Source organism: Morone saxatilis, unplaced genomic scaffold (assembly GCF_004916995.1).
Source record: "Morone saxatilis isolate NCDOM2014 unplaced genomic scaffold, NCSU_SB_2.0 Contig10, whole genome shotgun sequence".
Classification (NCBI taxonomy): Eukaryota; Metazoa; Chordata; class Actinopteri; family Moronidae; genus Morone; species Morone saxatilis.
The window spans coordinates 7173232-7187883 of NW_023339652.1; the positions used below are offsets into that span (position 1 = coordinate 7173232).

Here is a 14652-nt window from a genome sequence, read left to right on the forward strand (position 1 = left end):
CGAGACAAAACGAACGCACCATCACACACAGACACACACATATTTTATAATCATGCTAATGCTATATTTTGCACTGTATTTTTACATCTTGACAAAGTTAGAGTCGCCCTATTCCCATCACACACACACCCATTATCCCCAAATACAAACAGCGCAAATAAACAGCAGAATCATTATTCTCGCTTCACTCGTCAAAAGCCAGCTTACGGCTGAATTTTCTGTCATTAAAAAAACATTAATGAGGATGAATAAAATGACTGTGATGAGAGGCTGGGACAGGGATATGAATCTCACTCCTGCACTGAATGCCAAAAGGAACTTGGCTTTTGGCTTTGTGTGGGTGCATGTTTTTGTGTTTACCAGGCTGCAAATGTTTTTTGGGTTTTTTTGTAACTCTGTACACTTATGAAAATGTGTGAGCTGGGGATGTTTGTTCCATCTATTGTCTGGGTGCTGTGGTTTGGAACCCCAGTATCTGTGCGTTTGTTTGGTACATTCTCAGCCTAAAGAGACACTGGCTGAGATTTAAAAAAAAAAAAGCACACTGAGAATTGATTTGTGGAGGTCTAAGCTCCAAAATCTAATACTTAGAAGGCAGCTGCAAAACAGCAGTGAATTTATGAGATAACCTCTGACTAGGGAAGTCATTTTGTCAGTATTATGGTGCGTTTATGCACAATTTTGAGTTTTCCATCAGTCTGCACTTACAACTGCATTTCCGTGTAGATTTTGGGAAGAAAGATTCCAATCTTTTTCAACGTGGTTCCCATTATAATGTGGCCCCACTGCGCCTGACAAGTGTTAAGAGTTAGCTATTTGAAAAACATGAGCCATCATTCAACTGAGGCAGTGGACAACAGCCCTGGGCGTGCCTGTGAGCAACAGCCGCCTTCTCTCCCTATGCCATTACTGCTACTGGAGGCGTCAAAATTGCCACTGTACAACAACAATGTAGGCGTCATTTTACTGATTTACTGAAGAGACCCTCGTGTAAAAGTAAACCAATATGTGCGGTGAAAACTTTGTTTTGATTTGTAAGGCAAAGTTTTGGTACAACTGGTAACAAGTGAACACTGAGCCTAACTTAAGTCAGGTTTTTTTCCTCCTCAATTCAAAATTAACACAAAAAAGGCAGATGTGCAGGCGGTGGTGTGCGTCTCTCAAGTGCTCTAGCTCAGTGCTGGGTTCTGCTGGGTCAGATGTGTGTAAATCATAGCAGCCCCCAAGGTGTACAGACCCGGTAGATCAATAGACACAAGAGGGGGAAATCAACACTGCTTGTTTAAAGGGTGCGTCGGGCCAATACCAAGCCCCAGGGCATCTACCCAGAGTACTTGGTATTCAAACAGAGAGGGAGAGGGAAATAGATACGTATTTAGCTTAGGGCTTCAGAAATGTGTGTTTGGCTACCGGTGAAGGGGAAAAGGGTGTTTGAGCGGATGTGCAGCCACTGGGGGAATCCGTGTTTAGCACAATTGTTTAATTCATTAACTTAAAGGCAATCAAGTTGATTCACATACTGGCATATGCAGACAGTCAAAAGGTATTTGGGAGTCTGTAACTGGGTCTTACCTTTTTACCAATGAGCTTCTTCCTCAGGAACTCACGGGCCTCGAACATGTAGGGGATGTCGTAGAGCGGACGGAAACGTTTGTCTTTGTCCTTGTTCTTCTCCTGGGTAGAGACAGAGGGAGGATGGAAAAGGAAAGGAGAAAGTTATTCACATAGCACTTTCAAAGCGGTGTGGCTTTACAGACCTCTGAGAAATATGCACACACATAAAAAAAAAAAACACCACCCCTACCTCACGCATTCAGACATAAACACAGATTTGCACACAGTCGGCTTGTTTGTTCCCGCTCTCCCCCTCTACTTCAGTCCTACACGGGGAAGATCTGGACTCTGAACTCACCGTGAAAAATTTTATTGTGAACAGCAGCCTTTCACGCACGTGCAGTCGTGCACATACCTTTCCTCAAACATCTCTCGCACCAAAACATAAATAAATAGAAAAAAATCAAAGCACGCAGTTACCAAGGACATGGATTTTGTGTTAAACAGATGCGCAACAAGATGAGCTGACACTATGTGCATACACAGATGTAGCCACACGTATACTCACACAGCTGCACACAAAAACTTCCCTCAATACACTCACCCACTCCCTGACAGGAGCAGGCCACAAATAGAACCTATTTGCATTTTCAAAGGAGGCTGAGGTTTTGTGTTGCTCCCAGTGTGAAGAGACAAACACAAACACACACACACACAGTGACAGGTGCCGTTTTTGTAGGGGCGGGATATTAAAAAAAAATACCCCAAAAAAAACAGCAAATGACAATGACGCAGTGGGAAAATAAACGACAGGCGCTAACAGGGGGGATAAGGCTATGAATGACAATACCAGTGTGCTCGCCACCCCTGCCCCTCCCACGCTCTTCTATGAACACCATCATTATCTGTCATACAAACAGAAGTAACACTCTTCCTAATGAACACACAGGGTTGGATTAATTCCTCATTTCCTCTTCTCTTCAATGGTTTTCATTCATTTTAAATGCCTCTCCCAGTTGTGCCGAGCTGCCAGGTGTTGCGCACAGCTGGGCAGATGGATGCGGAGGGAACACAAGGGGAGCAAAGGGTGTGTGAGCATGCGTTCCGATGTTCGTGCATGTGCTTATGGCTCCAATAAGGTCTTTAGGAAAGGTCTTGTAGAGACAAACTGCTGGTGTCAAACAAACAAAACAAAAAAATCACTAAGCATTGTTTGAACAACTTTTACTTAAAATAGTGTTTTCAGTAAGTCTCATTATGACTGCACAGAAGGCCTGTTGGATCGACCCTGGCAAAGGAGCTCTGGAAGAATCTACCAGCCAACAGGGTTCCTTTAACCTTGGCAGGAATGTAATAACCTTTGAGTTTAATAGCTTTCTATCTTTCTTTTCTTACTCCCGCATTCCCATCTCTCTTCACTTTCACTAGCGGAGTCAGCACACCATGGAACCTCCGAGGTGAGTTAATCTCACACATGGCCAGTGGAAATCCCCCACCACTCAGCCAAGAGCCGATGTCCTCCATTTTGTGTCAGTCGGGGCTTATTGTCTGGGTCTCTCATCCCTACCAAGTCAGTTGCGGTGGGATGATGGGGCCTTTTAGGAGCGCCGCCAGCCAGGAATCCTCCATTTTGTACCTGAGCTGTGGATTTAGTTGTCCACTGCTGGGGATGGGAATAACTTTTACCAAGCCGAAACTGCTTGGATGAAATCCTTTTTTTGGAGCCTATTTTCTTAATGTCAAAAGACAATTACCTGATACTGTGTCTGCATCATGAGGAGCTCTTACACATAGCCTACTACTGGTAGCACTTCATTTTGGAGGCCATTAGAATTTTGATAACACAGGTCAAACCAACAGCATAGCTTCCAACAGGGAACAAAAATCACTTCTAACTAATAAGCTGTTTCACGGTGGAAAGGGAGCCATGTCACTGAGGGCGAAGAGTGTAAATGTCAGCACTCTATGCCAATTAGGCACAAGGAGTGGAGAAGCAGACAAGGAGGACAAAAGGTACTACTCCTCCATCTTTTGGAAGGTCTACGGGGAATGGAGCGAGACTGAGTGGAACACGGCAAGGTGAAAGAGTCAGAAAACAAGAAAATGAGAGTGAGAGGAAATTTTACAACTAAAAAAACATAGGCTGTCAGTGTTTTAGTAGGAATCAAGGACTCAATGATATGAATCAATGCTTGTCCAACATTTCACAATGAGCCTGGTCTACTTCGTGTTCAACGGGAGGTCCACGCTGGTTGAAATGCTATTCAATGGAACACAAAGCAATTTAAAGGCAGAGTCAATTCCAATTATTTGACTCTGAAGGCGATTCCAACTTCAGGCCTCAGACAACAGATAAACTGACAACATTAACATCATTAAATTACTGAGACAAGACAAACTGTGTACGCCATCCTTAAACTATTATTATGCAGTGGCAGGAAGGTTACAGAAAAGAGAAGAGAGCCACTGTTATGTCTCAACCGTGACCCAATAACAACAGTTTGCTCTCACTATCCTCAGGGGGAGTTCTGTTCTATTTGGGGTAAATTCCCTTCATTCCAAATTACCGGCTAAAGCTCAGGAATCATCTTTGACTATTGCAGAGGCATGACGCTAGCTGGATTGTACAGTGTCGCAGGGCTGCAGGGGCTGAGCTGCAAATGTGTGGATGCTACTGCTGGAAGCCTTTGCAGCTTCTGGAACTTCAATGGTGAAATCATGACTCAGGAGTACGTCATGCTTTCTGATGTGTGGATGTGGTGTTGGGGGGAGTGTACAGTATTAGACCTTAGTTTTGCAATTAAGTGATTGAGAAGAGTGTGTTATTTTGCGTGTAACCTATATTTTAAAAGAAACACTGCTGTGTGCGTGCCTCCCAGACAAAGTGGACATTATTTTTTGATTAAGCGGTGAACTGGTAGCCTTAGACAAACAGTCAACATTTAGTATAGTACGCCTAACAACATTACTCATTCGTGCATGCACAAACATTAAATGGCTGCACAGAGTTGGGGTGGAGAGAGTGAGACGATGCGAGAGAAATAAAGAGAAAGACAGAGAGGAGGCATACATTTCCTGAAGCAAAAACATGAAGGATAGAGCTGATTATGGTGCTACAATACAAAATCTAATATATCTAATCTAATAATCCTACATTCACAGTATTATTGCCCATACACCAGAATACAAATAACTCATTACTAAACCAACCTGAACTGATCTCACAATACACTCGACAGAGAAAAGAGAGAGAGAAAGAGAAAGAGAGAAAGACAGAGAAAGAGAGAGGGAGAACTTGGATTTCAGAATGAAATTACCTGTAGCACCATGACAACAAACAGCCACTCAATTTGTGATTAGCTACTTCCAGACTGGTGCAGGTAAATGTACTGGGACAGTTGTGACAGGTTGTAGCACACGCTCTCATTGTGTGATTGTTAATAAGGATGTCATGCAAAACAATATGAGCTAAAGCATGAGAGATGTTTCTCATTTTGACAGAGACTGGTCCTGCAGACAGACACAGTGATGCAGTGTTAGACTAACTGCAGTGCTGCCTGCTAAGAATTATTCAATATTGCTGAATACATTCAACTATTGAAAGCACAGAGCAAATCGGCACTGCTTTTACAGACTGGATAATATCAAACATACTGCACCCATCTCGAACACAAAGCCACATTTATAAATGGACTGTACCTAAACAAATTCAGTTAAAAAATGATTTCAGGGGTTGTGTGTCTTTGTTACTTTTAAAAGATGTGTGAGACTGTATTGTCAAGAGCACAGTCACATTGTCTTGTAAGGCAGCCCTTTGTATAACGTCCTCTCCCAGCACACAAACACAAGCAAGCAAAGTGTCGACCAAACAGTGCAAAGGGGCCAAAAATATTCATCCAGTAGTGAGGAGGGACACTGGCTACCAATCTGCCTCGCCCAGCCAATAGTGCACTAGTGAATCACGGGGTGGGCGACCCGCCTCCCTTGTCATCGTCCTCCCAGACTTGAGGTCAAAGCAAGTCATGCCGGGCTAGGGGCGTGCTGAGGGCACACACACATGGCCAGACATACGATTTGGAGGATGAGGACAGAAGTGAGGAGGGGGGGAGGGAGGGAGGGAAGAGACAAAAACAAAGGAGGAGCGGAAGTTGCGAATAGAGAGTAGGGGAGCAGATGGGTCCGTCTGCTTAACGACTGACTATCATAAAACTGTAACACTTCATTTACACTACTTTAATTGGACACATTTTGAGTGAAGATGAACAAGGAGTATCAAACTTTAATTATTATATTCCAACTGTCACATTTGCATGATGAAAGTGGCCGATTGGGTTTTGAAAATCGACAAATATATTAGGTTACTGTATTTCACAAAACATGAGAACCAGAATTCCATTAACACACTGCCCCAGCCCTCTTCCAATTTATGTCTTTCACATTGCTGTTTTGTTACTTGCTTGTTAGCTGTCATCTTCTTACCCGTCTGCTTGTCTTTTGGTCCCACGTGTTATTGTTTGTTTGGTTTTTGGTGTCAGTTCAGTTTGACAGCATTTGGATAATGTCAATTCCTTTCTGTTTTCTTCCCCCACACTGTATTTGAGCATCCAGCCCTACACTATAGTTGATAATAAGCCTACTAGCTGTAACAGCAATACAACACATTTTGTATTTCCATATTCTACCACCTCTTTTAAGACCTTGATATCTTCACTGCAATTGTAGATGTGAAACAGACTTCATTATCATGCGCAGACAGTAGCTACAAAAGCATACTACTATAGCGATTGTTCAGAATAACAGTATGTAAAACAATGGCCGCTGTGCAAGAACAAAAAAATATATTCATATTATATTTTTTGACAAGACTTCCAGACTAGACTAACCTACACAGTCTCATGTACTTCACATAGTTACGAAGATGTGAGAAATGTCAAATTCTGCCCACAGGCTTTGCCAGACTTTTCAGACCTGCGCTAAAACTGAAATACAGAAATGCTAATCAACGAGCAGTGTTCCAGTATAAAAATAAACCCAATAATGTGAAAGTCAAAATAAGAAGGAGACGAGAAGAAAAGAGAGAGGGGGGGAGGCAGAGAGATAGACAGCAGCAGACAGGACAGAGAGAGAGGTACTGTGAGACGAAATCATCTACAAAGTCAACACAAATACACACACAGAGGTGGACTATAGGGAGGTTAGACGAGTAGGCAGGGCTGTACGGAGCAGCGTGGGGATGAGCCACAGTCATTGTGTAGCTTTATATAAGGACAGTGAGTTGACCTCTGTGCGCTCCATCACGCTGTCCTTAACCCTACTTAAACCATATAAGCACACAGATAGATTACAATGCATGAAGATACACAAACACACAAACACACACACACACACACACACACACACACTTGAGTTGCATGTGCATCGTCAAAGCAGATACGCACAAACACATCCAAACACAGTGAGTGCGAGTGAGTGAGTGGGTGTAACAGTGAGTCACCGAGAAGCATAGACATCTCGCCCCGCTCGTGTTTACGCTGGGTTTGTCCTGCTGCACACGAGAGAGAAAGCGGAGAAAGAGCACAAAAAAGGGGGGAGAAGGAGAAAACGGGGAGGAGGAGGAGAGAACGAGAGAAGAAAAAGCTGACTCCAACTCCCAAGCTCAAAATAACTCACAACTTAAGATGTGCTACAGCAGTAACGCTAGGGAGGAGTGCAACCAAAACTAGAGAAGGGGAGAGAGGAGGGAGAAATTTGTGTCCTATGTTGTGCTGCAGCCAGATACCATTGGTCCAGCAATCTGTCAGTCTGAGCAGAATTATTAAAGTCATGAGAGGGGAGGTGTGTGTGTGTGTGTGTGGCGTTGGGAGACTAAAAGGAACCAGAGGAGATGGCAGGAGGAGGAGAGGGCCTTGGCAGGAACAGTCACAGTTCATCAGTGCACTGGTACGTCGCATCTGGCCTTCGTACCCCAGAACAACACACACACACACACAAACACACACACACACACACACACACACCCAGATGCACACCACAGACGCAAACATAAATGGCCTCGCTTGCAGAATGCACGGTCAAACAGTGCACAGACACATCCAGACAGACAGAAATAATAATGACTACTGGCACAAGAAAATCCCTACAGACGTCTAGAGAACGCAACACACACACAAAAACACACACGTATGTATACACAATTGTCACAATACCAAATTTCTAAGTTTGTTTTCTCTGGAGATTTCCTGGGAGGTTCATAGATGGGCAGCAGTGCTAACGTGCACACACCTAGAGTGTCTCTGCGTACATGCACATACAGCACGTCTGTGTAATTCATGTTTATGCACACGCTGACGCCAATTTCCAAGATGTTTCCTGACATAGGCTAATGCAGCTTAACCAAGCATATTTGTGTGTGCGCGCGCGTAAGATGTGCTGCAAACCGTGACCATGTCTTTGTGTCTGTCTGCTGCACTGCAAGCAAGAAGCCAGCTCACTCGTAACAGTGTTAGCCAACATGATGTCAGTGTGTGTGGAGCTTCTGGCTGAGAGATACCTGCTGTGACCTCTCACTTACTTGACCTGAAGCTAGGAATCACCCCTGCTGCTTACAACCTCAGCTTATTCAGTATGTGCATGCTATCACTGCATGTATGCTTCTAACATGTGTCCACTGATGCGCTGTTTATTTAGACAAGGTGGAGAAAAACAATGTGTTACAACCACAACTACTGTTAGCCGTGGCTGGGAAGTGTTTCTTCTTTACAAATACTTTGGCAGCTAAATGATAAATCTGATTGCCTTTAAAAACAGTAAATGCAACAGTGATAAAAGATTACAATGTCCAAAATGGCAATGTCATTATGTGAACAAGCATATCTGCATCAGTAAAGTAGTGCAGACAGGTGAGCAGGGGGGATTTCATTTCATGCCCTAAGGTGACAAGTCACTTGCATAATTAAGTGATCAGACACAAGCCCTGCTGGCCATACAGACTGGCTATAAAACTCTCCATTCCATGCGTAAAAAAAGAAAACTCAAAACAATTGAGTTTAAATATCAAGAGTAATTTCAGTGCTTCTCTGTCAGTTGCCTTTATTCTACCTTAAAGTCCAAGGGCTCATCACAACTCTGCATTGCTGCCATAGCGACAACACTCAAAGCTGAGGCAACAGCATTACAGACAGGCAGGCAGGCAGGCAGCTCTTTAGCGCGCAGACAGAAATAACTAGCTAATGAAAAAAAAAAAAAAACACCACGAACAACCCTATCAAAACCTCCAGCAGTCACAAACTGCTATAGGAAGCTCTAGCTATGAATATATATACACATCTCTGATTTTCTTAAATATTTTAATTAAAATGCTAAAGGTACATGGATACTTTGTTATCATTCCACTCCAGTCTTAACTTGATCATTTGTAAATTATTCCCTAGTGAATTTTACATTATCAGCTAGCCTTTCATCCAGGCTACTACAAATTTCAGTGTACTAGCCCAGGGAGCTGGCACCCATGCAGGCCGATTTTGATATTCAGAGTATTTACATGAAAAATCAGACGAACAACAACACAAGAGCAATTAAATATGCATGAAGTGCAAGAACTAGCAATACAACACTGTGCCAATATAACACCAATACAATACACACAAACATTCACATCTGGGATTGCTCTCCCGGGCTCCCGGTAACATACGACAGTGTAATGAAGCACAAAACACATACTGTTGAAGCATCTGGTGCAGGCAAAGACAGAGCGACAGACAGACTACAGACGGGCGCTGAAAGACAGAACGAAATGTAAAAATAACCAAGGGAGAGACAAAAAGAAGAGTGGAATAAAAGGAATATAAGGAAGCGGAAAGGTAAATTAGGAAAAGTTAACTCGGAGAAAGATGAATCTCCAAAAGTGGGAAGGAACCAGGCCAGAAAAGAGTTGAGAGCTCAAGCTATGTAATGCAAGGAACAAGAAAAAGGGCAGAGAGACAAAATGGAGAGATGTTTTTGCCCACAAGCTTGTTACAAACAGCTAAGGAGAATAAACACACACGAAGGGCAACGGTACAGGTCAACAGTCTGACCACAGCGTGCACACCCGGAGGGAAAGGACGGCAGGAGAAAGTGACTGTGGATGGGGAAGGGAGAGCGGGAGAGAACAGAGGGAAGGAGGGAGGCAGAGAGAGATACAAAACAGTCACTTAATGATGCGAGGCGCTAACGACACCAGGGGAGAGAGAGGGAGAGACAAAGACATGGATGGAGGGACAGGCTGGAGAATAAAAACTAGACAACAATAAAAAGAGGAAACGATAGCAAAGAGTAAACCATAAAATGAAAAAACAAGCAGAAAGAGGGAGTCAATAAAAACACACGCAATCAAAACAGAAAAAGTAAAGGGCTGTTGCAGACATTCTGCAATCTAACTTTTACAACCGTGTCCTAGACAGACGCACGGCACCCTCTGTCTCGTACCTCTTTGAATAGGGAAATGTGAGAAATGACTCGCTCATAAATGGATATAACAGTAAACAGTGAGTTGACTAGAGGAATTGTTGTCAAACAGTCTGAGACACGTTAAACAAAGGGAGAGAAGTTTCCTTTGAAATGTGAAACTCTCCCTCTGACAAAAAGAAAAAATCACTACTGTCGTAACACTAAAACTTTCTAATTAATGGGAGTGACATTTCCAGACATCTTGAGCCTGTTATTTACAAAATGATAGCAGTTATGGAACGCAGATACAGAAGATAATTAAGAAATAAAAACCGATCGCTTATATTTCTGAAAAATGAACACTTGGCGTTGAAATGAGACAACTGGAAGAATGAGATATTCAAGTTTCAAAAAAATGTGTGATGAAAAAAAGCTTCATTTCAGCCAATAAATTCAGTTTCCCCCCCCAGACACTGCCTACCGTGTGGATAAATATACATGCCCCCCTGTTGTGACTAGGTATAAGCATGTATATGTGTAGGTTTATGTTTTCACAGTCTTGAAGTGATTCTCAGGGAAAATGGGGGAGTGTGGAGGGGAAAGACAAAAAAAAAAAAAAAAAAATCGATCTGCCTCACTCTCTGCAGTGCTGCAACCACTGGGTGTGTGCAAGTGTCTCACTGTGTTTGCATGTGCCCCAACGACAGGGGCGCCACCAAGTGGTCAAAATTATTCCCACGGTCATTTATAGAGAGAGGAGACTAATGTCTATGGGAAGAGAAGTCGGCATGATAGAGAGATGGATAAATATTCAGGAATTTGTGGAGGGAGGTGTAAACAGCTTGTGTTTGACTTAAAATGAAAACAAACTCTGTCAAGACATCGGAGACAGCAGTGACATTAGCCGTCTCTGTGGAGCTTCTAATTAATTGGATAGCCCTGCAAGACCACAAGCTCTCCCACGTATAAACACATTCAGTCACTTATTCACGCCCAAGTGGCCACTCACTGTGTGCACGCGTACGAGCAGACAGACCACACGACACACAGCACCACAGGTTTGCTAATGTGACCATCTCCCTCAATTCTTGGGGGGCCGAGGTATTGTCTGGATCAGTCCGGTGGATGGTTCGTTGTTTTCTCCAGCAGTTTCAGGCAATGTAACTCATCGCATGGCGATCAGGCGTTGACCACCTGCATTCACCTGCGACGCGGGGACAGAGGAGAGAGATGGTAACCGAGTTAAGATAACTACAGAGAGAGAGGATGGAGAAGATTAATTTAAAGGTCGACAAACAGGGGCGGTAAACATCCCCAAGCGGGAAGGGCAAGGGGGGGGGGGGGGGGGGGGGTTCACCCTTCAGGATAGAGCTGTGTTGGAGCAAAAAGACTGGCATTGCATTTTGGTGAGTGAGCAGATAGACCGAAAGAAAGATGGGAAGTGAAGGAGCAGGTAAAGGATAAATGGAGAGGAAGAGATCTATTCAGAAGCGGAAGGAGAGTGACAGTGCAGATCGTGTGCTGTCACGAGCAGGAGGCACTGAGAGCGGGGTAAGAAAGAGTGATCCTTGAGTGACTGAGTAAGTAAGCGAGCTAAGTCGTCCCAGCAGGCCGGCGAGGTTTGGAGGACAGAGCGAGGACGTTTTGCTATCTGGGGGATTGGCACCAGGAGGGAGGGAGGGAGGGAGAGGGAGATAGAGTGGAAGAGACAGAACTTTAAAAACACAAACATCCTGTTAAAGATAGACTGGTAGAGGCATTACATGGCCCTCTGCCACAACAACTGGCTGGCAGCACTTTGCTCTGGAGACCTTTGCAAGTGTAACTAAAGACACTAATTTATGTTTGGCATTTAAATGTTATTTCTGTGTACCAAAGGTAGCAAACACAATTTAGAGCAGGTACCGTTCAGAAGAATATGTGTGAATGTTCAGAGTTACAGCTTTTAATTTACAGTTGAAAGAGTATTAATAACTAGACCATGGGTTCCCAATGTAGAAAGCCACTGACAAAAGCGCTCAGATCTGGATATACGGGTCTGTATACAAATCTCAAAGGAATTTAGACTCATCTCAAGTCATGAATAATAATGGTGTGGAATAAATAATAGTAACTCAACTCTAGTCTATATATGTGACTTTCCATGTGGCTGTGCCCTCCAAAGTAAGAGGACAGATTGGGGGTATAATGTGACTGAGATGGAGGAGGCATCCAAGCCCAGAGCCTTTAAGTAGGCCGCTTGCGAGAGACAGAGAAATCAATCGCCCTACACATGTTGCCACCCACACGTGCATTAAATTGCCTCATCATCACTCAAACTGCGGCTCATATGTAGGCTGTGCTCAAGCTGAAGTCCTAAAAAGTGAGGGATGCAGGTCTGAGCCATGTTTTGAAGCACAATTTGGGCCGTGTGGGTGTTTGTGCGGCTGACCGTGTGGTAGAAAAACAAAACAAGCAAAAATCCTTTTGAGTTATTAAGATCGAGTTTACCGCTTTGATAGCGTGTGGCAGACACAAATCCAGGTGTATTAGGCTCTTTGGGAGATTCATTATTCCATGAAAACAAATCAGCCATTGCATTTGCCACCAGAGAACAGAAATTAGACCAGCCCACATGCTAAATAGGCTGCCCACAACAGCAGCCAAAATACATCATATACTAATCACTGAGCTGAGTGGGAGAGATACAGAGACACAGGGAGCAGGAGGGAGAGAGACAGAGAGGGGGAGAGGTGTAATGAGTAAGTGCGAGGGGGGAGCGTGCATGCACACGGCGACATACACGCATGCACGCACACCAGCCTACACGGATTCGCACCGTAACAAGGTCATTTTGTGGCCTGCCCAAGTAAATAAAGTGCAGGAGAGAGAAGGTGGCAGGAGCAGAAGAAAATGGCTCAGCATTTACTGGCTAATTATCAGCCGGGGGAGGCGAGACGAGAGAGGCGAAGGAGGACCGATCAGCACACACGCACAGAAAGAGGAACAGAAAGATGGAGCGAGCCAGGGAGACGGAAGTGTAATCTCTCTGTAAATATCGCACTAGGAGAAGACAGAGGAAGCGATGGAGAATAGATAGAAAAAATAGAGCAAAAAGTCTTTGCAAAGTAGCTGCCATGAGGGTCGAGTGAGCAGGCAGAGAAGACAGATAGGCGGGCTGCATGACTCACTGGTCTAAATATGATACTCGAGAGGTGGGGATCTACTGCCACCCGCTGTCCGTGGCGGACATGACATCTGCAGTGGCCAGGATCAGTCACAGCTAAAAGAGGATCTTGGCTACTTTCAGGGACTGTTGTTGGTTGTCAGTCGAATCCATTAAGTTTGTTTTAACCACAGGGCCAAGCGAGGGCTTAGCCAGGACTTGCTCATTACTCACATCAGCTCATCCTTCTCAAAAGCGACACCTATGGCAGTGTTTCACTCCTGCTGCCAGTGGAGATTATCTGTCACCCAAATTACATGGTTTCAAATGAAGAAGTGGTGTTTCTGATGCTATGATAAACACCTTAAGCTGGTGTGTAGGCCCTGGGTTCTATTGAAAAAAAAAAGGGGTGGCTGATGAGTATGTACTGCTTTGTGAGGATATTATCCTGGGTACCAATGATCTAGAGAGACTTTTTGAACTAAACGCTTGACTGATTTTAACTGGGGCACGAACCAATATACCCTTTTCTCATCATCTTCTACTTAAGTGACTTTTTCATTTCTTAAAGCAGCTGTCTGACTTTGTAACCATTATGTCTGCCTTGTTTTAACTAGGACATACAGCATACTCACAGTAAAAGAGGCCCTCGTGTCATCTCTTTCCCTCTTAACCATTGTTAAGGTGTACTGTTCTCCCACTGTTTAACAAGACCTTCAAACGCTCCCATGCACCAGTACATGAGAGCACTTCTCTACGTGCTCTCAACATAGACCAAAAAATCTATTCATGTACAGTAATTGCTATACAACTCTAGTATTATTATATAAATCAAGGGGAATATTGAACTTCATATGGATTTTCATCCAAACAAAGCAGTGCTGAACTGCACATGTTCATCAGTATATTTGTATTAGCAACTTTTAGTTTCAGTCCAATATTAGGTTTAATGTTTGTGTGTCATTCTTTATCCTGTTGTGTTCCACTTGGCAACAGGTTAAAATGATCATGGCGTCCGACAAAAAATTAAGAAAAAACACACCTATCCATTTGGAAAACGTTTTGCACTTGCATTAGTACTACTACATACATATCTAGCCACTGTATTAGCCTATATGGTTGGCAAAATATCAGATATCTGTATCTGCCTTAAAAAAAAAAACATCTATACTTACTGCCGAACAGTCACTCTTCATATAATCCTCAGACATTACAAATACACGCTAGTTCCGCATTTCAACTACCATATTCTCATGGATTTGGTCAACCTAAAAGCAACAGTGGCAGTGTTCCTGACAAGCTAGTGATGAGAGGCTGGTGAAGGGGTTTACACCACGTCACCTTTTATCCATCATCCTCGCAGGTCGGTGGTTACCCAGGGGAGAGGAGGGGAAGGGGAAGGAAAGGAGGGTAGAGGAAGACTATTGGGACGTGGCCTACATCCACTTCGCAGGTCCCAGCATAGGTGGGAGGAGAGAGGCGAGACAGTCAAAAAGGAAGATGCGTCAGCAGGATTGACTTGTGGG

The 14652-nt window shown here is 43.8% G+C and overlaps 1 protein-coding gene across 1 annotated transcript in view; it reads right to left on the reverse strand.

Annotated features, from left to right (window-relative positions):
* The window catches only part of snd1 (staphylococcal nuclease and tudor domain containing 1), a 101033-nt gene that overhangs the window by 71667 nt on the left and 14714 nt on the right, over positions 1–14652 (reverse strand). The window contains exons 10-11 of the mRNA XM_035680780.1: positions 13801–13880; positions 1573–1700 (exon numbers count right to left, since the gene is read on the reverse strand). Coding sequence (XP_035536673.1) covers positions 1573–1700; positions 13801–13880 — 208 coding nt within the window. The remainder of the gene's footprint in view (positions 1–1572; positions 1701–13800; positions 13881–14652) is intronic.